Genomic DNA, 24,997 nt, shown 5'->3' on the forward strand with positions numbered 1-24,997 from the left:
ATCACTGAGAGCAGAGTAATTACCTTTTGTCACCCTGAAAGCTCCCTGCCAATCATCTCAAAATGAAAGGTCTCCCTTTCCCTACATCTCACAGCACTGTTGCCTCAGCATTTTGAAACTGCCTGAGCCTCTTCCAACACAGGTCTGCCCAGAAAGTTTCCATGCATTTCCATGTTTTACTTCTCCCTCCTTAAGATAATATTTTATATCCATCTTTACTTAATCTCATGGCATTCATTCCAGGTAATTTTTAATGCTTCTGGAATAACTTCAAGATCTGATCACTGCCTGTTAAATGTATACTTACCAATCTGGTATCTTCCACAATCTTAAAAACAATCCACCAGCCTTACTGTTTTAGGAAAATGCCTTAGGTCACTTTCATACAAGATATATTGCCCAACCACTTCTTTGCCCCAGATTTTACAGAGGTCCAGCAGACTCCGCAGAGGACCAGCAAAGATTGATTTTTATACTGCATATACAACAGGTCTAACGCATCCAGAATATACTAGACTTGCTAGGCATGTGCCACACAGTTGATCTGTGCTGTCCCTATACATTCTGCTCTACACCATATGGATGCATATTTCTTCCTGGAAAATCTAAGGGCCACAGCTTAAAATACATGGTTCAGGGAACCATATATTAAGGAAGATGTAGAAGATTTAGAGAAAGTCCAGAGAAGAACAATCCAAGGTCTAGAAAATATGACTCATACTAAAGCATTAAGAGACTTCGTTTTATTTCTTCCATACAAGGTTTGCTGATGGGTCCCACCTGAAATGTCATCCCAGTCCAACAGTTGCACATCTGCAGAGTGGACTATTTTAAGAAGGCTGGTACTTACATCAAATTCGTACTGTGAGCTTTTGTTTTAGAGACAAGGAACCATACTTCACATTTCCACTAATGCTTTACAGTCCTTCTGCCAGATGTGAAACTGTGAGGTTAAGTGCACCTTTTATCAGAGACAAACATGCTTGGTTTTAATTTAAATACTACTTTGATACATACTATCAGAAACTGGTAAGGAGATAACAATTTATTCTAGCTAAACTGTATGCAATTTACCAGTAGTAATATTTTTGAGAATTTCATGAGGACAGTGATAGCTCCAATGATTTGTTTACAATGTTCTTCATTCTTGCCAATAATCCCAAACACTATGCCCCGTAAGGTTAAATGAAAACATACCGCTCAACGATCACTGCTTTGTACTGGTAAGCATGTTATTAAGACACAGGTAAGAACAGCAGCTATTTTTCATACTATTACTTAAGCCAAGGATCAAGGTCTGATATACATCTAGTATTATCATGCTAGACTTGATAAAATTACTGAAATATAAAGCTGTCTTGTGTTACCTGGGGCTTCTTAAACAATTGAAACTATCTGTTTTTAAAATTGTCTTCCATGCATTTTAAATATGAATGATACATACAAAGTTTTGGAGGGTTTAAGCAGATTTTTTTTTCCCCCAGAAATGCAACAATCACTACTTTAACAGGCTTTTCATCTGTAATTCTAAAACTATTAACAGTGACAAAGTAACCAGTGCTTTTTGTAGCTTCATCTTATGTTCAGGGTATGACAAAACAAGCTCTTACTATCTTAAATGTAATCTTCCTTAAAAAAAGACCCCCAAAAAGTTCTCAATGGCATGTCAAATAAGCCGAGATATTTCACAGAATCATAGAATCATGTAGGGTGGAAAAGACCCTTAAGATCAAGTCCAACTGTAAACCTAACACTGCCAAGTCCACCACTAAGCCATGTCCCTAAGCACCACATCTACACATATTTTAAATACCTCCAGGGATGGTAACTCAACCACTTCCCTCGGCAGCCTGTTCCAGTTCTTGATAACCCTTTTGATGAAGTTATTTTTCCTAATATCCAATCTAAACTTCCCCTGGCACAACTTTCCTCTTGTCCTATCAGTCGTTACTTGGGAAAAGAGACTGGCCCCCACCTCGCTACAACCCCCTTTCAGGTAGTTGTAGAGAGCGATAAGGTCTCCCCTCAGCCTCCTCTTCTCCAGACTAAACAACCCCAGTTCCCTCAGCCGCTCCTCATAAGACTTGTGCTCCAGGCCCCTCACCAGCTCTGTTGCCCTTCTCTGGACACACTCCAGCAACTCAATGTCTTTCTTGTAGCAAGGGGCCCAAAACTGAACACAGGACTCGAGGTGCAGCCTCACCAGTGCCCAGTACAGGGGAACAATCACCTCCCTACTCCTGCTGGCCACACTATTTCTGATACAGGCCAGGATGCCATTGGCCTTCTTGGCCACCTGGGCACACTGCTGGCTCATGTTCAGCTGGCTGTCAACCAGCATCCCCAGGTCTTTTTCTGCCGGGCAGCTTTCCAGCCACTCTTCCCCAAGCCTGTAGCACTGCGTGGGGTTGCTGTGACCCAAGTGCAGGACCTGGCACTTGGCCTTGTTGAACCTCATACAATCTCTTATAGGCCTCGGCCCATCGATCCAGCCTGTCCAGATCCCTCTGTCGAGCCTTCCTACCCTCCAGCAGATTGACCCTGCCTCCCAACTTGGTGTCATCCGCAAACTTACTGAGGGTGCACTCGATCCCCTCGTCCAGATCATTGATAAAGATATTAAACAGAACTGGCCCCAATACTGAGCCCTGGGGAACACCACTTGCGGCCAGCCACCAACTGGATTTAACTCCATTCATCACAACTCTTTGGGCCATCCAGCCAGTATTTTACCCAGTGAAGAGTATGCCAGTCCAAGCCTCAAGCTGCCAGTTTCTCCAGGAGAACGCTGTGGGAAGTGGTGTCAAAGGCTTTACAAAAGTCAAAGTAAACAGCATCCACAGCCTTGCCCTCCTCTACTAAGCAGGTCACCTTGTCACAGAAGGAGATGAGGTTAGTCAAGCAGGACCTGAGTTTCACAAACCCATGCTGACTGGGCCTGATCACCTGGTTGTCCTGTACGTGTCGCGTGATGGCACTCAAGGTGATCTGCTCCAGCAGAACCTTCCCCAGCATGAGGTCAGACTGATAGGCCTGTAGTTCCCTGGATCCTCCTTCCAGCCCTTCTTGTAGGTGGGCAACACATTTGCTAACCTCCAGTCAACTGGAACCTCCCTGGTTAGCCAGGACTGCTGACGAATAATTGAAAGTGGCTTGGTGAGCACTTCTGCCAGCTCCCTCAGTACCCTTGGGTGGAGCCCATCCAGCCCCATAGACTTGTGTATATCCAAGTGGTGTAGCAGGTTGCTAACCATTTCCCCTCGCATTATGGGGCCTTCATTCTGCTCCCCATTCCTGTCTTCCAGCTCAGGGGGCTGGGTGTCCTGAGAACAACTGGCCTTACTATTAAAGACTGAGGCAAAGAAGGCATTAAGTACCTCAGCCTTTTCCTCCTCCCTTGTCACTATGCTTCCCCCGCATCCAATAAAGGATGGAGATTCTCCTTAGCCTGTCTTTTGTTGTTAATATATTTATAGAAACATTTTTATTGCCTTTTACCACACTGGTCAGATTAAGTTCTAGTTGGGCTTTGGCCCTTCTAATTTTCTCCCTGCACAACCTCACGATATCCTTGTAGTCCTCCTGAGTTGCCTGTCCCTTCTTCCAAAGGTCATAAACTCTCTTTTTTTCCTGAGTTCCAGCCAAAGCTCTCTGTTCAGCCAGGCCAGTCTTCTGTCCCACTGGCTCATCTTTTGGCACATAGGGACAGCCTGCTCCTGTGCCTTTAAGATTTCTTCTGGAAGAATGTCCAGCCTTCCTGGACTCCTTTGCTCTTCAGGACTGCCTCCATCAACCAGGCCCCTAAAAAGGCCAAAGTCTGCCCTCCAGAAGTCCAACATGGCAGTTCTGCTAGCCCCTCTCCTTACTTCTCCTAGAATCGAAAACTCTATTATTTCATGATCGCTGTGCCCAAGATGGCCTCCAACCGCCACATCACCCACAAGTCCTTCTCTGTTCACAAACAAGAGGTGCAGTGGGGTGCCTTCCCTAGTTGGCTCACTCACCAGCTGTGTCAGGAAGGTCTCTTCCACACACTCCAGGAACCTCCTAGACTGTTTCCTCTCTGCTTTCCTTACCAGCAGACATCTGGTAAGTTGAAGTCCCCCACGAGAATAAGGGCTAGCAATTTTAAGACTTCTCCCAGCTGCTTATAGAATATTTTGTTTGCCTCTTCATCCTGGCTGGGTGGTCTATAACAGACTCCTACCATGATATCTGGCTTGTTGGACTGCCCCCTGATTCTTACACATAAACACTTGACCCTTTCATCACCATCATCAAGCTCTAGACAGTCAAAACACTCCCTAACATACAGGGTTAACCCACCACCTCTCCTTTCCTGCTTATCCCTTCTGAATTTATAGCCATCCATTGCAGTACAACAGATGAGTTGTGTGACTCATCCCTCCATGCTTCTGTGATTGCAACTATATCACAGTTTTCCAGCTGCACAACAGCTTCCAGCTCCTCCTGTTTGTTGCCCATGCTGTGGGCATTGGTGTAAATGCACTTCAGTTGAGCTATTGATCCTGCCACCTTTTTTGGGGGCGACACCCTGATTCCTATGTGACTGTTCTCAGGTGCTTCCGTGGTTTCTAACACATCAATAACCCCTGCGTCTTTGCTCTCATGTGGATCTCCATCCCCTACCTCCACTGAGATGGCATACCAAAGGACCTAGCTAGCACACCGTCCCTCAAACGTTGGCATGCCACTCCAAGGCTTATCTCTAGCAAGCCTGGTTTTATCACTTTTCCCCTTCAAATCTAGTTTAAAGCTCTTTCAATGAGCCCTGCCAACTCCTGCGCAAAGATCCTTTTCCCCCTTTGACAAAGGTGTACCCAGTCTGTCGCCAGCAGACCTGGTGTCATGTAGACCGACCCATGATCAAAATCCTCAAAATTCTTCCAGTGACACCAGGTTCGGAGCCAAGTATTGATCTGCTGGGCCCTCCTGTTTCTTCCCTCATCTTTCCCTGCAACTGGAAGGATAGATGAGAACACTACTTGTGCTCCTGATCCCTTAACCAGTTGTCCTAAGGCCCTGAAGTCTCTCTTGATTGCCCTCAGACTTCTTGTTGCAACTTTGTTGCTGCTTACATGAAAAATAAATAATGGATAATAATCCGAGGGACATACCCAGGTAGGAAGTTTCCTCATCACACTTTTAACCCAGGCCCCAGGGAGGCAGCAGACTTCCCTTAAGAAGTGGGTCCGGTCTGCATATTGGGCCATCTGTTCCTGGCAGGAGAGAGTCTCCTAAGAAGGTGACACGTCTTTTTTTTTTTTATGGAAGCAGTTTTGATGCAGAGTGTAGGCTGACTTAACATTGGCGACTCTTCCAACCTAGATGAACCATCGTCCTTGTCATTGTTCAGTTCTATTTGCAGACCCTCGTACCTATTATGCAAGGGCACCTGGTAAGGTGGGGTAGTCACAGAGGAGACGAGCCTGCTGCACCAGGCAGGTACTTGTTGCCATTGCGCCCTATCTCTTGAGTCACCATGTTCAGCCAGGTGGAGAGAGGATGGGGAATCCTCCCCGTCACGTGCCCTGTCTGCCTGACAGGCCTGCCCCAGGGGAGGTAGAGTGTGATTCCAGTAATCTCTCTCTCTCGACTCCATGATACTCCTCAACCTACTCACCTCCCGGTGTTCTGTCACTAAGCAGAAGAGTTCCTCTACCTGGGTGAACCTCCCACTGGTGTGCTCGCTACTAGGTACTGGCGTAAGAGTAGGGCACAGCCTGCAGCCTGACACCTGGGTGACAGCCCGTTCCCACTGGAGCACCGTCTGGGAAGCTGTGTCAGTCATGGCGGGTGCAGAGCTTGGAGAGGCCATGGCTTTCTGCTGGGTGGATACCATTGCTTCCCGGTCGAGCTGGCAGAGCTTGAGCACCCTTCCTGCCCACCCTGCTGCACAGACTGCTGCACAACCTGCCACGCTGCGCCCTGTTAGCCGCACTCCTGGTCGCTAACACTCCTTAGGGGCTTGGGGTGGGGGACGGACACGGCTTGTCCTGTTGCTCCCGGCCCTGGCCGGGTCCCACCAGCCGCTGTGGCGCGAGCAGCGGGCTCTCAGTGGGTCTCCCAGCTCCCCAGAGGTTCCCCGGTTTGGGAACGCCCCTGTGCACCGCACTGGAGTGCTCCGCTGCGGATCCTGCCAGCACCAGAGCTGCTCGCCTCGGCAACTGAGTTTGTTTACTTGAGATTTTCCCTGTTCTCATTTACAGATTCCAAACAACTTCAAGAGATTAAGAATCACCTGCTATTCAAGGAGCAGCTACTGTCTTGTAACCTAAAGACAGGTGTTTTAAAAGGATATCCATCACACAGGACAAATTGCTTGGTGCATATCCTAACCATCAAAATGCAAGTAAAGAGCACAGTGTTATATCATGAAGTGACACAGCCAATGCCATTTTTTATTGCTACTTTGTGCAAAGGGTTATACTGCAGGGGACAATAAAAGTCCAAGTGACCACCAACAACCTGTCTGTAAATACAGAGTTATTTAACACTGGTTTTAGCCAAACTAACCGCTTTTAATGACTCAGTGTATACCAAGCTGATCCTTAACACAGTTACAGCATATGTCTAATGTCCATTATAAACTACAAATGCCAGAAAGGTCGTGGTTATGCAACCATGGCTAGATTCAGAATCCCTGTGAAGATAACATCCTATCTCCAGCTCCTGAGAGCTTTTTGTCTGCCTTTGCTCTTTCTCAGGACAAAAGGAAACAGGAGTATTACTGATGCTCTTTCCAATGATAGCTCATCTAAATAAACTTAAGAATTTTCTTTATTCATTGTTTTCTTCACAGTAACTGGGAAACACCACGGATAGCATGGTTGCTGAACCTGGACAAAATATGTAATAATCTAGTCAGATTAAATTCAATTTAGTTGCAGACAGGAAAGAGTTACTATTCAAATTCAAAGCCTCACTTTTTGCCTTTGAAAAAGCACCCCTAACATATCATAAAACTTGTAAGTATAGAGAAACAAATAAAATAACCAACTCAGTCCCTGACTTACAGACTTAAGAGAACAGGTGCAACCAAATTTCAAGTTCCATTTGCCATCTTCCCCATGCCCCCCCCCCCCCCAACAGCATATTTAAGCATAAAGGTAGTTCACTCCAGCACAGCTATCCTATTCAGAAAGAGGCTTATGATATTGGTATAAAAACACCCACACAGCTTTCACCAGTATAATTTCTGCAGTACAATAATCACTGAAATGCACATATTTAAGCCAGGAATTTAACCAAGCCTAGGATTACTCAGCACAAATGGAGTTACCCCCCATCACCAATGGGCAGAATATGCCTGGCTACCCATCGCCATTTTAGAAATGGTACTCACATAGTTTATACATGCACCCATGTATCCATATCCATGCATGTTAAAAGCAGTAACACTAACATTTTGAGACAATCTGTTGAAAGACAGGCTGGAAGACTTCAGCAAACCATCTGCTCTAGCAACCATTTACATAATACAGCAGTCCTAGCACCTCTCTTCAGACATATGCAACCACAAGTCTCCCACCCCAAAGGAGAGTCACAGTATAACACACACACTTTTTAAAGCATAGCTTTGGCTCCTGCTGTTCCTCTCTCTTGCAAATCACTCACGTTTGCAGGAAAATCATGCAATTCCTGGACATCAGGTGGATGGAAATACTAACTATCTCAATCTGTGTTTGCCACCATGGTAGCTCTACTTGCATTCTCTGTAGACAGCAAAGCTTGCTAGAGAGATTCCTACCTCCCGATCAGCCTCCACACACATTCCCACCCCTTGATTATGCCAGTGCAACCGTCCCTGGACAATGCTGTAAACAGCTACATAAAAAAATGCTGTAAAGGAATATATAAAATGTTTGGATTTAAAAAAATAAATAAATTCTTTTTTGAGTGAAGTTTTCTTTTAGCCCAGAACATTTCACAAGCAAACCAAAAACCAAAGGCTTCATGGATCCTTTAGCTATGAAAGCAAGCTTCAGTTAGAGGACAAGTCTCACTTAGTTTTTGTTTGCAAAAGCTGAATTTGAGAAGTTAAAGAGATGACCCACTATGTTTCCTTCCCGCATCATGTACTTGATCTCATGTGCAATGCTGCATTTTCCAGACTCTTTCCCTAAGCAAACCAGTATTTTTAGCTCTCAAAAGTGCCTCCTTTCAGATAGCATTTGCTGCCAGACTGCTTTGATCTTAACGCATTCCTAAATAAACTGCTTACATTTAACTATGCTCTCTCTCTAAATTTTAATCAGGGTAAAACACAAAAGGAACAACGTTGCAGCTCCTAGCATCCCAACTGGTTAGGGTATTCCACATACAGATCATGTCTCCTTTATCAGACTTTTGCCAGCTGCTGAACTCTAAAATATTATTTGATTCTCGATGGTACTTATTTCCATGCCTTTTGCTGTATTTTTGATTAACAGTCTACAGTGATTCCAACAAATAAAGAATATAAGATGCATTAAAGCACACTTTCAACCATGTGTAAGTGTTAAAACCCAAAGTGAGTTTCGAGACATGAGATATTTAATACACAATAACAGCTGAAGCCTTCTTATCCTATAAATCAAAAATTTTTAAATACAGCTACTATCTAAAAAGTCAGGTACAGCAGAAAGAAAATTTCAGGATTCTACTTATTGATATCATTAAATCCAATATACTTCTAAGCTTTAAAGCATGCATGGACATTGTGACCATTTTCGGATGTTTCCGTAACTTATGCACATACTTTCAGCTACCTATTTACTCAAGAAGTTAAAGGGTTTTTTCTAGTTAATGCAATAGGAAGACATACATGGAAGACACAGACAGGTGGCTTATATAACAGTATTAATTGAAAAGAATGTGACTAATGCATTCTCCTGAGCAATAAAGTTTATGAATAAATCCCAGAAACTTTATTTTGTTTCTTTTTGCATTCCTAATTTGTTTAGAGGAATGAGATTTTTGGATTCTTTCATATAAACTACAGGTGTTATTTCCCACACTTAGAAAACAGGAATACTTCACTACTCCTCTGCAGATAAGGCCATTTAGGGACAGGCCTAATACATATTTCAGGTTAAAACCTGCACTGTAGATAGACAGCTCTTCCCAGCTCTAAAAGGGCATTTCTAAACCCCAGTTCAGAAGTTTTGGAACTGTGAACCCACTATCTTGTCAGCAGGAGGGAAAATAACAACACAAGGTCCGAACCTCAGTGTAGTGTAGTGTTTGACTGTTAAATAGTCAAAGATACAGCTACCATAACAAAGCAAATTCTGGTCAAGGCAAAACGTGTTTAAGAATCCAGAGGGCTTATAGTGGCTTCAACTCGTTTCAGGATTTAGAAAAAAATAGACTGTAGAGCCCCATGTGACTGTATATAAACAAAAAAGACTAAGGTCCTTCTGGCAATGAGACTGAATCTGGTAATGTCAATAGGCATCATGATGAACAGGAATCTTAAGGTTTGTAGTATTCTCCACTTTCTCCCTACCACCAAAAGGAGGAAATGCACTTACATGTGAACACTGTTTACAGCAATTACTTAAATTCTGTCAGAGCATGCATTAGCATTTTTAAAAGCATCTGTGTGATGAAGTGACTGACAAAGCATTTTAGAAGAATGTTCTGAAGTGTTCTCCTTTGCTTTATCTGTAATAGACTACAATTAATAGCAACAGAAAATTGCTTTAAAAAGGAACTATCAATTGGGATGAAAAGTAGATCATAAGAGGGCAGCATGAAAGATTGGAATAAATGACAGAGAGGAGAGAAGACACAGTAACTTCTCATTATTTTTTACTTAACCAAAGCACAAGAATCTCAAAGTATTTGTTATGACCATTGAATATCTGTGTGATGCAAAGGCATACCAGCCCACAATTTTCCAGACATATCTGCAAGAAATCAGAGTATTAGTGGTCTGTGAATGTTGCAAAGGTTATCTCATGAGCCACAAATAGATTTTTAAGGACTTAGTTTCCATGTCTTTATTTTTAAAGAAGTATTTTTAAAGTATTGCAGTTATTGCTCTGGGGTGCAATGAGTTAATACAACAAGGCATATAACACTTTGGCTTACTGGGAGCCATGCTAGCATTTCAGAGGGCAATAGCTGAAAGCATGGTTCCGTTCCAGGAACCTTCCCTATAGTAGAAAATTTTACCAGCAAAGCCATCCATGCATCAGAAGAAGCTCCTAAGCATTTATATTCTGAAGCAAATCTGAGCGACTCTCAACCTTCTCTTGACAGAGAAAGCTGGCTTCCTAAGACTCAAGTATTACCAGCCACAAAAGTGGCTCTCAACAGCCATGCAAAGACATCCATGACAGTAAGGAACAACATACCTACCCTGTAGCTCTAATTACTTGCAACACATGTGATGCCTCATTCTGAGAAACAGCACTGATTAAAAGCTTTGTCCTTTTGAAAATCCTTTGCGTCTTATGGCCTGAACTTTCTTCCAAATAATTGTGTGGTGGTCAAGTGGGTACTGCCCCCAGCTCTAGGAATACCACATATGGAAAAGGTCTGACCGACCTGAGGAGTTTGCACAAATTTCAAACTTCAGCTGAGAGCCAAGGAAGAGGAAGCAGGCTGTGGTAAGAAAACATGTGAAATAGCCCCAAGTGAAACTGAAGGCTGACAAAGAAGAAACCTCCAGCATGAAAATGACACTGCTCCCGAGAAAAACCTCACCATGCTGATAACTCATCTTTCTGCTGAAGGAATACTGAGTGTCAACCTCAGCACCCACAGGAACAGTGGAAGGGTGAGCATAACACCATAGAAAAGGGGCAGAAAGCCGGAAGGCTCTGCATAACAATTCTAGCTGTAATGTTAATGAGGCTTTTCTGTATTACCTAGATAATTTGGACTATCAGACCATTAAAACACTAAGTGGACAAACAATAAATTCTTGACCCCATTTATATAGTGCATTCCTTTTTGCACATTAAAAGATTTGGAGTGTAGCAGCATGCCAAACTGCCTCAGCATTATAGCGTGTGTATTCTGACATCGGAAGACCATGGAAAATACAGAGTACGAGGAAAAGGGAACAAGCCACACCATGTCTAGAGAAAAAGAAACAACAGCATGTCTAGTGTTGTCCTGAGACTTGGATCTACTCCCTTAATGCACTAGAAACTAGTACTGTTCTACGAATAAAGTCTCTCACAAAACATGATGCAAAAACCACCAGAACTGAGGTAGAAACAGAGGGGCTTGAGTGATAGGAAGGAATCTCCTCAAAATGCAGGTAGGCTGTCAGAGCCCTTCAGTCCCTAAAGAAAAGGGCTCTGCACACATATTATTTTACAGGATTGTCTACTTCACAAATTTACATGGAATTTATTTTGTTTGCTTTTGCCATAGTCTTCAAAACACTGCTTCTCCCTCTCTGCCTATCAAAATTTGGTGGCCAGCCACACACAGAAGCAAAGGGATTTTTGCATTAAACTAGCTACTTCATTTTAAGGATCTAAAACAGTTATACTGTGCAATAGAGGAAAATAGAAAGCAACAAAAACCATCCTGAAGTACACAGTTTTACAGAACCTGCAATCAGATTCCATGGAGCTACTGAAGAACAAAATTACAGGTAAGTATTATTTTGGGCTTAAAATCTTAAAGTTGTAGAAAGTACATGTCCTATATTCAGGAACTGGTTTGGACAGGGTTACATCACTAACCTACAGAAGAGGCGACATCACAGTTACAGTGCAGACGCTAACTGATCTCAGCACATACACAACTTTTTAGCCACCTACCATAGGGTCCCTGAATCTTTTCAGCATGCAGCATTTAAGCTCTGCACAAATATCTGTAGGCAGAAATGCTTTGCTTCCCCCTCATGCTATCAGACCTCCCCACAAAACTCAACAAAAACTTGAGACCATTGCAGAGAAAAGTCCAGCCACAGAAGAGACATTTACAAGCCTGCTCAAGCATTCCATTTTCTCAGCCTTTTTCGCACCTTGAAAATGAATGTACACTGAAAGATCGTGACAGCCTACAAGAAATTTAGAAGGTTGTACAACACCACCCTGAAACTGTGCTGTTAAACTGTCATAAACTGTAGTGGCTGTGAGCCTGTCCATACTGTTATACAGCCCAAAGTGAGAAAAATGAGACAGTGTAATATTTTTCTTTAGCTGTCTGCTAAGTCTCACCTGAAAAACACCTAATAATGGCTCTCTATTTAATATTGACTTACTATCCTGAATTTTCATGTGCAGGCATAAGGTTGGTAAACAGCTTGAAGGAAAAAGGAAACTTGGAAAAAAAAAAAATCTTGCATTGCCAACTATGCAAATATTACAAGTCTTCCCCAGTTATCATTATCAGCAAGTCAAGCCCAGTAAGCCAAAAATACATGCATAACCAGAAGATACCTATTCCATTAGGTAAAATTCAGAAATAAGGAATAAGCACGACATAGGATTAGCGTGTGTGTCCCATCTGTCACCTATTCTGCAGTTAGCAGAACCCACTCCAACATACTCAATTACTTTATGAAGACTGTTTCGTGTATGTAATCCTCTACAACAGGTTATGCTTCATTATTCCGCAGTTCCATATGACAATAGCACCCACCAAACCCCTTAAAAACAACTATGTAGGGATTTGGAGCTTCTCACTCTGACAGTAAAAGGCCATCACCCATGACGTATACATAACTTTAACATTTGGCCTGTCCATAGTGTAACAGGGATGCTCATTACCTTTGAGAAGCAAGGAAAGGGGACAGTAGAATACAGAGATTCAGAACCTGGTAGTTTTGGGGATAAGATAACCCTTATTACCACAGTTCTCTGAAGGCATGATGTATTCCTTGTAGATCCTTGTAGCACTATTTTATACCATAAACACTCTTCCACAAGGTAGTACAACAGATAGCTATGCTCACAATGCGAGCATACTATGCATCTTTTGACCTGGAACGGCATCCAAATGTGAACAAATGTTACCAAGTGACAGATGGATACTGGCAAAACTCTTGCTAATAAAGCCGTATAGCATTGGTATAGCCCACATTTCAATTTGAAATTACAATAATGAAGTCACATCACTCTGCTGGTATTCTGAATCACCTTCCACCCTTGTCTTCAGTTCTATCTGCTCACGCTCACAAGGATGTAATCACTGATTGATCATACAAAACCCTGAAGGACTAGACATAATCTCCCTGAAATACCGAAATACTGGAGTGCAATTTTCTTTCCAGAAGAAGACTAGAGATATAGTAAAACTGTGATTTTTTTAGTTTTACTATACATCACTTAAAGACAATGTAGAATCTTTTCCTAAAAATGTAAAAACTTAAAGAGGATTCAAATTCCTTCCATATATAATGAAATTTCATTCTCATTTTCCAGATGGGTTTTTTCAACAAATACAATCTTAGGAAGTAACTATCTCTCTGCTATAAACACTGAAAGATAAGAACTGCTTACTGCTGTCGAGCCAGAAGAGCATATCAACTGGTACATCCGTCAGATTCAAATCATTACACAAATAAAAAGAATCACTAACAATTCTAAATATCCTCTTACTAAACGCATTTTCTGTACATATGGACAATCACAAAATAAATAATTTTAAAAACCCACAGGCCTATCATACATATAATTCCTTCCTATAGCTCTGTTTTTCTTACTTAAGAAAATTCAACTATTATCTATCATAGCTGAAATTGTGCCCAGAGGCTCACAAAGTTCTTTCATATGCTACCTTTATGACACTCTTTTCACCCCTTGTCAACAAGTCATTAAGCTCCACAACTGTTTCTGCTCTTGTTCTCCTGGAAGTTCTTACCAGACATTTTGGGTTAACACCACAATAGCAGGTCCCTCTGCAAGTTATTTTGACATCAAAAGTTATGAGGTATGTATGAAAACACATAGTTGCGAAGACTATTCAGTGCAACAGGCATGAAGACAGGACTACAAAACTCAAACAATTTCTTATCCATTTAAGCTGCATAGCTATAAACAAAGCTTTGAATTCGTTGTATATCAGACATGAAAGTATTTCTCATCTGGAACCTGCCATCTAAATAGGAATACTCACCCTGCTGCAACAGCAGGAGGGATGACCAGTATGAGTTTAAGTTGTGCTTCATGCAGAGCTTCAGAAAGGTGAACGAGCAAGTGAATCAACTCCCTGAAATATAAATATATTGTTAGAGGGAAAGACAGTAAAACTGGTGCTATACAGTGGCAAGAGCAAGTTAACAAGTAACAGTAGAAATAATTGAAAAGATGCAGCTGGCAAGATAGCCAAACACAGTTTGTAGTGAATGACCATAGCAGAAAAAAAAATTAGGAAGATTGATCGGAGGTTTACCCTCTTCCAGGACTAAGAACACTGAACTGCTGTAGACAGTCTTAGTTTTATTGGAACAGGTGATCACCTTGGGGCTAAAATGTTTCCTAGTTTTATTTTAATCTAACTATGCATTGTAGCATGTAAAACCACCATATCTCATCAGAGCAGGTCACCTCTTGAGGTCATATTCAGTAAAAAGAATTAGATCAATAGAAGAACCAAACACTGTTCTGAAACAAGCAGCTGTTGAATATATTCAAGTTGCCACTGTATTACTACATATGAGGTCTGAGAATTTGTAAAGATGATTTCACAGCAAGACATGCAATCTTCAAGCGGTATTTCTGAGGCCTGTATTTAGAAACATTTCTGCTGCTGTTTTTTTCTGTATAAATAACCCTTTTGTTTCTCAATATATTACTGTATAGCTACAAAATAAACATTTGATGGAAGTATCACCTTCCATATGCATCATTTAAAGACTTTCACAAAAGCTGATTTTCATATCCATATTCTAAACACTTCAATAGGAAAATAAACTCCAAAATTCTCATGTAAACTGTTTTTAGTCTTCCTTATTTGAAGGGTGATGTTAATAGAAAATCCTTCAGAGACATACTGCAGAAACAAAAAAGTTTAATGGCTATTGTTATCTTAAGAGGAGTCCAATATTACCTTGAATTTGCACTATAAATATGGGCCTTCTGTGTGCCTTCCTTAAGGCATTCCATTTTTCAGAACAAAGTCAACTTTCATATTTACCCACTGGCAGGGTGGATCCACAAAGGCAGTCAGACAGATGGTATTAGCACAGAATTCTAGATCTGTTCAGAACTATGCTTAAGCCTGAACCAAGTAGAAAGCAACTTCACAACCCATTCCAGTAGGCTAAAAGTACTAAAGCAGGAAAGGTAGGATACACATAAGCAATCATCCAAGTTGTATGCTCCACTTAAACTGGATTAGACCTGAACTCTCAGAAACAACTTTTGGTAGTCATGCCTTTCGAGGCAGTATCATCCTAGAGATATTCTTCCGAAATCACTGATCTTCCAATAAAATTATCCATCACAGTAATGATGCTTGACTTGCACAATGTAGGCACTATCCAAAGGTAACCAAGTATTTTCATTTTCCCTGATATGGTTTGATGCCTGATGAAAACTTCCTAAGGACGCTACAAAAGCCATTACTCTCAAAATCCTGGCAAACAAACAAAGCAAGTTTTATCACTTTCCCAATACCATCAGTATTTTGTGCTTATGATTTAAGAGCTGGCTGTGCTGAACAGCTCTTGACAATAAACTGTCACAGTGCCACCTATATTTCTCTCCCGGGGGGAGAGATGAGATTACAGGAATCAGCTTTTGGTCTGTCTGCAGCACATACTTCTACCATTCTTGCTCTGGGAAAGTAACAGCTTTCCCTCGTATTTCCTTATCATATGCATTCAACATTAAGACTGTCACTATTCAGACAAATCAATTATAGCAAAGAAGAATCCTTTTCCATAGGAACAAATTAAAAAATTACAACACTAAACTAAACAGACATTTATTGACTCCAACATACACATCACAGCTCCCACATGACAATCTTATCAAAAACTATAATCAGTATTAAAACTAGCTAAGCCTTCTTTCCCACTGATTTGTGTCTCATGGCTAAGTGACCTTTTTCACTAATTATGCCCAAACTGCAGTATGAGTGCACACTTTATTAGATGTCAGAGATGCTACATATAAGATAAATTTGACCAAAGAATCAATTCCTCTCTCATTGAGATTATTCTACACTGTTCATCAGCAGGGATCTCTCTTCTCTGCCTGGCTGCCTTTGTTAGCTCTAGGAACTTTGAGACGTCTACACCATGCAAACATTTGCTGACTTTAAATTTAATTATTTAAAAGGTGAGGGGATAGAAGGAGGGGCAGAATAGGTCAAAAGAACCTAACATAAGTGCAGAGCAAGATAACATCTTTTTCATTTAGAAACAAGACTAACACCCTCGCTCCCACTCTGCATCTTCACATATCTGCCTCAGCTCCTAAAATTTTTCTACCCAAATAGCAATGGTTTGAAGCATAAGAAGAAAAGCAGTTGGTATTATTTTGAACCAGATGCAGAGAAAAAAAAAATTCAAGTGAATACTAAATTCAAGGTTTCCCCCTTCTTCAGCAATGTCAGACACTGGTGGTTAGCCAGAAGAGGTAAGAATGTATCCACAAAAGCATTGATGCACCCACAAAAACAGTGACTGCACAAAAGCAGTCATTTTAAAACTAGAAAGGCATACAGCGTAGAACCACAACCTACAACTGTAAACAAAAGACAGGGATTTGTGGCCTGATAAAGGGGCAGGAGTGCAGTTTGGATTGCTGGTTTTATTTTGTAGCTAGCAGACAGAACTCAGACTCCATTAAAACAGCCACTTCTCTCCTCCTGCCACCAAATCCAAGCAGTATAGCTCTGGCCAAAAGATAATTAGCTTCAACTTGGAGGAGGTCAGGAAGAAAAGGGTCAGCTAGACAACTACAGATTCTTGCTCAAGAAACTGAGATTAACATCTACTCACTAACATGTCAAGCCAGGTCTCTGGGCCCTGAAAACTTTCTAGCAAATCAGACAGAATTAATGGTTAAAGACTTAATTTAGGCTCACTTCCATTTGTCAGCCAAGGCAGATTATGTAAATCAAATGTGCACTCTTCCCCTCTCCCCCAAACAGCAATAGCAGAATGCTCATTTATTGTGCTATAAATTAAAACTTTAATGTGTCCCAACAGTGCTTTCTAGTGTTTTAAACACAATATTCTCCCATATTACCACTGGTAATTTTGAAAGAAAAGCTACTGACATTTTAAACATCATAATGAGGTGCAGGAAAGTAGGAATAGAATCAGTCTTCCTGAAAAGGCTTCATTAAATATTTACCAGAGACTTCACCATTGTCAAATTTAACTTCAGAGTAGCTACTACAACATTGACAGTTCTAAGACTCTATCTTGAGCTAATTAAGGCCTACTTTGTTCCTCCTATTTCAGGCCTTCTATTACTACCATTTGGTAGGTCAATTTTCCAAGTGTTCATGATTTCAAAGTATCTTGTCCTCTATAAAGTATGCAGACCCCCAAATTTTGATCACCCAAAGTTTAAGGGAAGCTTATTTTTTTTGAACTCCCATTTTCCAGCATTGCTAGTCTATTGAGTTTGGGACACCTTGTAGTAGTTTACTTCAGCACACGAGTGGGCTGTAGATGAATTTGAAAAGCCTTGAAGACACGTAAGGCTGTTATATCCTTCCCTTCAGTTATGTGTCCCTTCAGAACTCTGCAACTTTCCAGCTTCAGCCACATTTTTGCACAAGCTGGTAGGCAGTACTCCCTAAAATGTACGCCTTGTCAAGAAAATGGGACAGAATAAAGCTGTCTCCTTCAAGATGAAATTGCCCTTTTGTGCCATTTCATTGCCTAGTTAATACCAAGAAACTGGAGTGAATTATGACAAATCTTTGATAAATAGATTAATTTTTCAGGTACTAACATGAAGGATAGAACTGCCAAAGAGCTTTTTGCTCCTATACTGCTACCAACATTAATAAGATGTCTGAAGGTCATTTGCATGATGCCAACTGCCTGCAGCACGTGGTGACAACAAAAAAAACCAAAAAAAAAAAACCAAACAAACAAAAAAAAAAAAATCACATTTTTGAGATTGATTGTGATGGCAGTGCCATCTGTCAGCTAATGCCAGATTGATCAGAATAACGTGTGCACTTTTATGTAATGCTGTGAGATTCTGGTGGGTACCTTCATGCCTTTTTCACAACATGACCCAGGTCTCTGGAGAAAAAAAACCCACCAATAAACCCACAAATGAGATTAGTAAGAGAGACATCGTCCTGTCTAGCTGTTAACTAAATAAGCAGGAGAACCTTTGCTTGCTCAGTTATCTCAATATTTCTGCCATGCACATTTCTAAAATTAAATGCCACAGGATGAATAACTTGGAATATTTTATTGCAAAATCAGTCAAGAAAGTTTTAGATAAAAGATGCTTATTTAATTAAGAAGCAGGTTTAAACTATAAGAAGCAGGAAAACACATTAGTATTGAGGTATCAGCTGCATAGGATATCTTGTCTGATGTAGATTTTTGTTAGGAGACTAATTTCCTATGTTTTAGAATAAAAGATGGGAAGCTGAATAATTTTCCACTGTGCAATGATTGTCAGCATGAGAGGAGGCAGGATCAGTTAGATGCAGTCTTTCACCCCACATTAAATTCGACCTCACTGTGATTTGTGTATCAATAATTCTATTCCCAGAAATCACAGGAAAGAAGTAGGTACCAGCACTATAGAGGGTACATCGAAGTATCTGTATTAGATGTCTACAGGAGCCTGAACTGGTCAGTATAAACCCCCTAAAAACTTAGGTACACACAGACATATCAAGACAATTCAGGTTCTTCAGATAGAACCAGTGGTATTTTGGCATCTAAATATAAGAACCTAATGCCATTTTATATGTCCAAAGGTATACAAAGCATGCATACAGGATTGCTGTGTAAGACTCAAGGCATCTAGGACCCTACACGAACAGCCAGAGACCAGGCTGCCTATGATATCTAACATGAAACCAGGCAGCTATATTTAGGCACATAATTCTCTTCTATGAAATTTATACTATTGCTAAAATCAAAGTTTAAATGCATATACAAAAGAAAGCAGCACAAAGGATTGATATAATTTAAGACTTTAGTCTGCTGAGCATTAAAGAGCAAGTCTAACACCAAACCAGAATGGTTAGAATATTTTTTGCTCTTGAAAACAAACAAAACTAGATAAAGTTAGTTCTGCTTAAGAAGATGTAAAACAGAAGATACATGGTAAGCCTGAAACCACAGAATTGCATGTCTAAGTGGATGCCAGCAACATAACTTCTTAGCAACATTTCACCTCATCTGTAATGCCAGCTAGGATGAACAGGAAACTGAAGGCTCTTTTTAAGTAACTCCTCAGGCCTTGTAGGAAGAATTTTCATTTGTTTCTAATGTTGGAGTACTCAAAAAAATCAAGATTTTCTAGAAACATGCAAAGGGCTGACAGAGAAGTGTCTAAATTTGCTTCATTTTAAAAATGCTCAGAGATCACGGGTTCTTAAAGAGGCTGGTCACAGGATTTATGGGTTACAGAAGCTTTGCACAGAGCTAACACTGTTACCCTGTTATATGGAGATACTTACAAAATTTAATTGTCACAAGGTCTTTAGGTAATTCAGTGTTTCAAGCCCCAACATCCAGACAATGGGGAGAGCATGTGTTATGAAGATGTCATCATACCTCTTTAATCCAACCAGAACTCAGGTTCAGCTATTGAAAAAAGGTATCTCACAGGGATACTTGCTCACCTGAGTTCTACTGAAAAGAAAGCTTCAGCTGCAATTAATCCAGCTTTCTGATATATGAAGTAGTGCTTAAATCAAAACCCAATTTATTAGTGAGTTAGGACACCAAGTTGCGGGTTTTCAGATTCTTTTGCAGACTCACCCGCCTCAAGAAATATTGGTGCACTCTGCTAAAAAGTACCACTGCACATTCTTTAGAGAGTGGATGCTTTTTTCATAGCTGAAACACCATATCAAGCACAAATGTTCCATATGCAAATCCCACTCTCTAGTCACTTTAAGTCTGATAAAGAAACGTGCTATATTAAATGCTCCTGCACCACTAAGGTAGTGCACTGGACGGGATCATGGAACTTTTCCATAACACTATTAAAAAAATAACAGGAATCATTTCCACAGCTTTCCCCTCAACACAGATACACGAAAGGATGCACTAGAATAACTGAGTGCCATTTTATTATTTATTAATTTAATAGCTAGGTATCCAATTACTTTAGGTTTTGAAAAATAAATACCATAATGATTCTAAGTGAAGTATTTCTTACTTAGATCCACACCACCACTGTGACATTTCATAAGGCAAGCTGGAAGCTGCAGCATATCCCCAGATAATTTTATGCACCTGTGTTGAGTCTCAATAACCCGTTGCTAACTGCTTATGTGAGATTATTCCCTGTATTTCAGAAAAAACAGACAAACAAACTGATTTTTTATTTTCTTTTTAAACTAAAACATGTTCGCACTAAATAATAGGAATAAATTGTATTAGCTAGGCAGGTCTCTTTGTATTGTCAGACAGCTCTGAAAGCAATTTAAAGGCAGACTATCTGTTCCTAGGAGCATCATTATGATCTGTTGTTCCTTTACCTAGAAGTAGGTTAAGCTACTTTCAGGTGTTTGACCTTGAAGGATCTGAATCAGGAAAGCCTACACTACATACCTAACAGTCAATACAGATGCTTTATATGGAGCATACATAATTGCTGTTCTATGAATGCTTCACATCTCCGAAGGATTAGGGGTCATCTCTGTGTTGACACCTACCTGTCAACTGACCCCCACCCTTCCAAGGTTAAGAACATGCTTTACTGGTGGTGGTTGTCACTTTTGAAAGACACTACCTGACAGGTATGACTCATGTTACAATACTGCCACTCTGTGGGCTGAAGAGGTCACGGGCTGCTCCAATTCTTTTCTGGCAGGGATGAGCGAAGCAGACCATCCATGCTTACCCATTTATCAGGAATAACTCTGCTCTGCTACTCAAAAGGAAATTAACAGATCCCAAAGTAACAGCACTCAATGTGCAATAAAAATACAGGCTTGCCAAGGTGCTAAGTTCACTTAATTCCGCCCCTTAAGACCTGTTCAAAGCACCTGTTCACTGCAAAAAACATTGATAGGGAAAACCCCTGGGGCACTGGATACCCAAGCCATCCAGTTTTAGAGCAAGTGATAGAAAAACTGACTTAAACTAAAAATGAAGACACTGGTCCCATAACTTACAAGCATCATGAGACAAAATCTTAATGTAATGCTGTACTTCTACTTTCTCAAAACAACTGTTAGTCCACACAGAAGCCTAGCTTCAGCTTGCTGCCTAGATTAGCCTTATTCAGAATGTTTGTCTCTGAGGAGGCAGGCCCAACACAAGGTATTCTGCAACTTAAACACCCTGACCATTTACAGGGGAGTGGCAATAAAGGGAGGAAAAAAACACAGATGAGTTTACAATGAAGCACTTAAAACTGGTCTTGAAGAGAAGGAAAATCTGCAGTTCATAACTTTTGCTTCTATTCATGTTTTTCTTCCAAACATCATCTTTCACATTTTTAGTTAGGATAATCCTAAAGCCTTGTTCATAGGTGGTGTCCACATATGATCAAACATTACTGACTTGGAGCAAAGGAGGCAGTTACCATTCTACGCTATGAGAATAACCCTTTACTTCTCTGAAGTTGTGGAAAATACTTCTGACTCCTGTCTATCAATAACAGACAGATGGTGAATATGTAAGTGGTGCTTCTATACCTCACCTAAATAACACTCAGGTACTGAAGGCTAGAGCAACTACACAGCAGTACCTCCTCTAGTACAAATAGTTCTTATCACACATGATGGGACAAGCAATGCTGTTTTGAACCAGCATTACTCCTAGCAAAAAGTAACATTTTTACCATGCCACAAGTAAACTCACCCTGGAGCTAATAAAAAGTATGCTTTGTTCATGTGTGTCATTTGCAACACAGAACTTTGATGCTAGTGTGTTTAAATTGGTCTTCACTGAGTCTTAAAATTACAGTAATACAGTCTGTCTCACATTCGTGTAATTTAACTAATAGGAAAAGCATCAATTTTACTGAAATACAATAAGCACAGTAGATAAACTGAGCACTACACCACTACACCCAACTTCTGGCCGGCAGTTACTAATTGCTTAAATCACCTTGTTGGCTGTCTTACTAAGACATTGCAATAAGTTCAGAGCTCAGTATAAAGATCAACTCTTAGGAACAACCTGGCGAATTACGTAATTATAAGCAAGAGCACCTAGCTTAAGGATTATTCATTCCAGCGCAATTGGTGGAGCCCCTGACAAGGCTACAAAGATTCTACAGTTTCAATTCTTTGTTTCCAAGTGTTGATTTTATAGGGGAAAGGTAGGACTCTGTTAATAGCACACTCAGTTCCAGAAGTAACTATTATGTGCCAGCAGTCAGTAACATTTGCCCTAAACAGAATAACCTTAAGTAAACATTTTTGAAAGGCGAAAGTCTTCCATAATGAAGTCTGCATTCTGGGGAGCTTTCTTTTAAGCTATTTTCCCCCAGATATTTTAGGCAATGAAGAGCTGGTAGGAATACTGTGCTTTAGGGAGTCAAAGCCTGAATCTCCTGAGGGAACTAACACAAAATCTTCAGATTTCTGCACTGAATCATTTCATTTCACCACACGTTCTGCCTTCTCCTTCTAAAGCAGCAGTTTGGAGCTTGCCTCACCTTGACTCTGTCCAAGGTGTTAAGACAGCCAAGGGGCTTTTGCTCAAGGAAAACAGATTACAGTATGTCAGGAAACAGCTTAATATGGATAAGCCCTTTAGTTTTAGCAGCTACAATAAATGCAGACTCACTGAAACTTCATAGCAGAGCTATCAAAAGGTAGATAAACTACTCCAAAGTTTAAAGTATACTGTGCTTGCAAGAACTGGAAGCCAGTTTCTCCCTAGATTTGCTTCAGGTTGGGGATTTTGGTTTTAGTTTCAGTATGTCTAAAAAATCTCTATATAAAGGTTTGGAAGGTTTCCTAATCAACTCAAATTTGGTGGTCTTGAAAGCATCCCACACTTCCAAGCTTCACCCAGTAACCCAAACCAATGAATGTTAGAATAAAGGCCAGTGCCAACATCTGAGTAAGCACGCAGTTGAGGTACCCTCTTCACCCTTGCACAACAGTAACATCTTGCAGAACTCAAACATGAAAGGCTAATGTGGTCTGCTAGGTCCACTGTGAAGATTATTATGTAATCTTTGAGCTCATGTAGAGTGGAGTAGACTCTTCTACTTCATTCTAAGATAAGTGGAACAATCTTCAGTTGTCCTAGAATGAAGTGTATTTATTTATGACAAATGCAAATCAACATGGACAAATTTAAAAGATGCTTTAAAAGAGCCAATTTTTCAGAATTGCATCCTAGAGACTTATACTCACGTTTGCTTTTGATTTCCCAGCTGACTCCAAACTTCAACTACAAAACCATCAAAATTTTCATTCTAAATAAAGGGAATTGACAACAATATACAGTCAATCACCGTGCTTATTCATTATGCTTGTATCAGAGATGACAATACAATATCGAAGCACACAATTACTGTAGTTTTTCCTTGTACTATTACAGATTGAACATGCTTTGTATTCTTATACCAGCTTCACCTTTAATGCAGCATTTCATGAAGAAGTCAGAGAAGCACAAATTATTTAACAAACATGCAGAAGTTGAAAATCTCTATTAGTTATCCATGGCTTCTACCCTTACAGGATAAACCAGTATCAGATCGGGAAAATTCAGCCATTAATGAAAGCTGGTTGTTAAGCAAATCATTTGACACACATTTACATGTATATAGGGAAAAAACTTGTGAACTCTTGAGTCTAAAGATGTAAATGCTAACTCGGCATAGGCATGATTCCAAACATCTCCCACAATTAATCTCACTTGTGATAATTTATGTTTAGCATGATCAAGGATACTGTTGTACATGAGTACCCTTTCTTTAAGAGGCCAACTGTTGCTGAGGACCTAAAATTGATGTATCAGTAATAAATTTTAAGAAACTATTCAGTTTACCTCTACATCTGCCTTCCTCTAGTGCACTTTAAGATTTCTTTACATCATGTAGCAAGTGACAAAACTTATTATGACAGTAATTAAGCAGGCTGTCATGAATCAACTGCTAAAGGTGAATGTCTTTTGGGTGCAACTCATCTAGTCCTACACATGCATAGCTCTAAAGCCATTAGCTAAGGGGCTGCCCAGAAAACCTTAGCAAACAGTAACCATTCCTTAAAGGAAATCCCCTTCCCCTCTCCCCAGCCTCTTAACATCTTAAGCAAACTGCTTTATCAGACCTGAGCAAAACTGTACAGTAACAGAGATCAAGTGAGTTATTCTTGGTATTAAAAGTGGCTCATTAGCTCTAGCACCCTGAGCCTGAATGTACTCCTGTAACACAGAAAACAGTGCTCATTGCACCCATGACCCTTTTTCTGCCTATCAAAAAATGCTACCAACCAGTTTAGCCCCTGCTTAATAGATTTATTTTTTTAACAGAAACTTAAAAGAAAGCAGTCTGCTCACCAGGCAACCTCCATGAGAAGTTTATCAGGTATCCACTACTGTGTCAGTAACATTCAGCCTGCCAGCTGTTTGGAACAGGTTTTATCAATCACAATTTATAGCAGGCACAAGTCATCAATGCAGCTGCCAATGGTAACTTAACAAGGTTATGTTGATCAGACTTATATAGTCTCACTTTAGACTTGTAGTAAACCGCACTTAAGTGTTGCTATACTTCGTATTTACAGGAATTGGACACACACCAGGACACACTATTAAGAATCCTGCCTGATTATTGTTTTAAGCAGAATTTTATTTTGTAGAATATAAAACTACTGGAAATGAGAAAACACCAATTACAAAAGGAATCAAATATCATCTTACACTATTTTATAAGCATTAGCAAAA

At 40.4% G+C, this 24,997-nt stretch overlaps 1 protein-coding gene across 11 annotated transcripts in view; it reads right to left on the reverse strand.

The window, feature by feature from the left end:
* Nucleotides 1–24,997, reverse strand: part of CHID1 (chitinase domain containing 1) — a 139,430-nt gene that overhangs the window by 105,456 nt on the left and 8,977 nt on the right. For 10 of the 11 annotated variants that reach the window (XR_005934074.1, XR_003926839.2, XM_041129000.1 and 7 more), the window contains exons 7-8: nt 23,464–23,525; nt 14,092–14,184 (exon numbers count right to left, since the gene is read on the reverse strand). Coding sequence is in view for 9 of the 11 variants with exons in the window: in XM_041129000.1 (XP_040984934.1) it covers nt 14,092–14,184; nt 23,464–23,525 (155 nt within the window). In the remaining 2 variants the exon portion in view is untranslated. The remainder of the gene's footprint in view (nt 1–14,091; nt 14,185–23,463; nt 23,526–24,997) is intronic. The other variant, XM_030038288.2, reaches the window with a different exon arrangement.

Source organism: Aquila chrysaetos, chromosome 16 (assembly GCF_900496995.4).
Source record: "Aquila chrysaetos chrysaetos chromosome 16, bAquChr1.4, whole genome shotgun sequence".
Taxonomy (NCBI): domain Eukaryota; kingdom Metazoa; phylum Chordata; class Aves; order Accipitriformes; family Accipitridae; genus Aquila; species Aquila chrysaetos.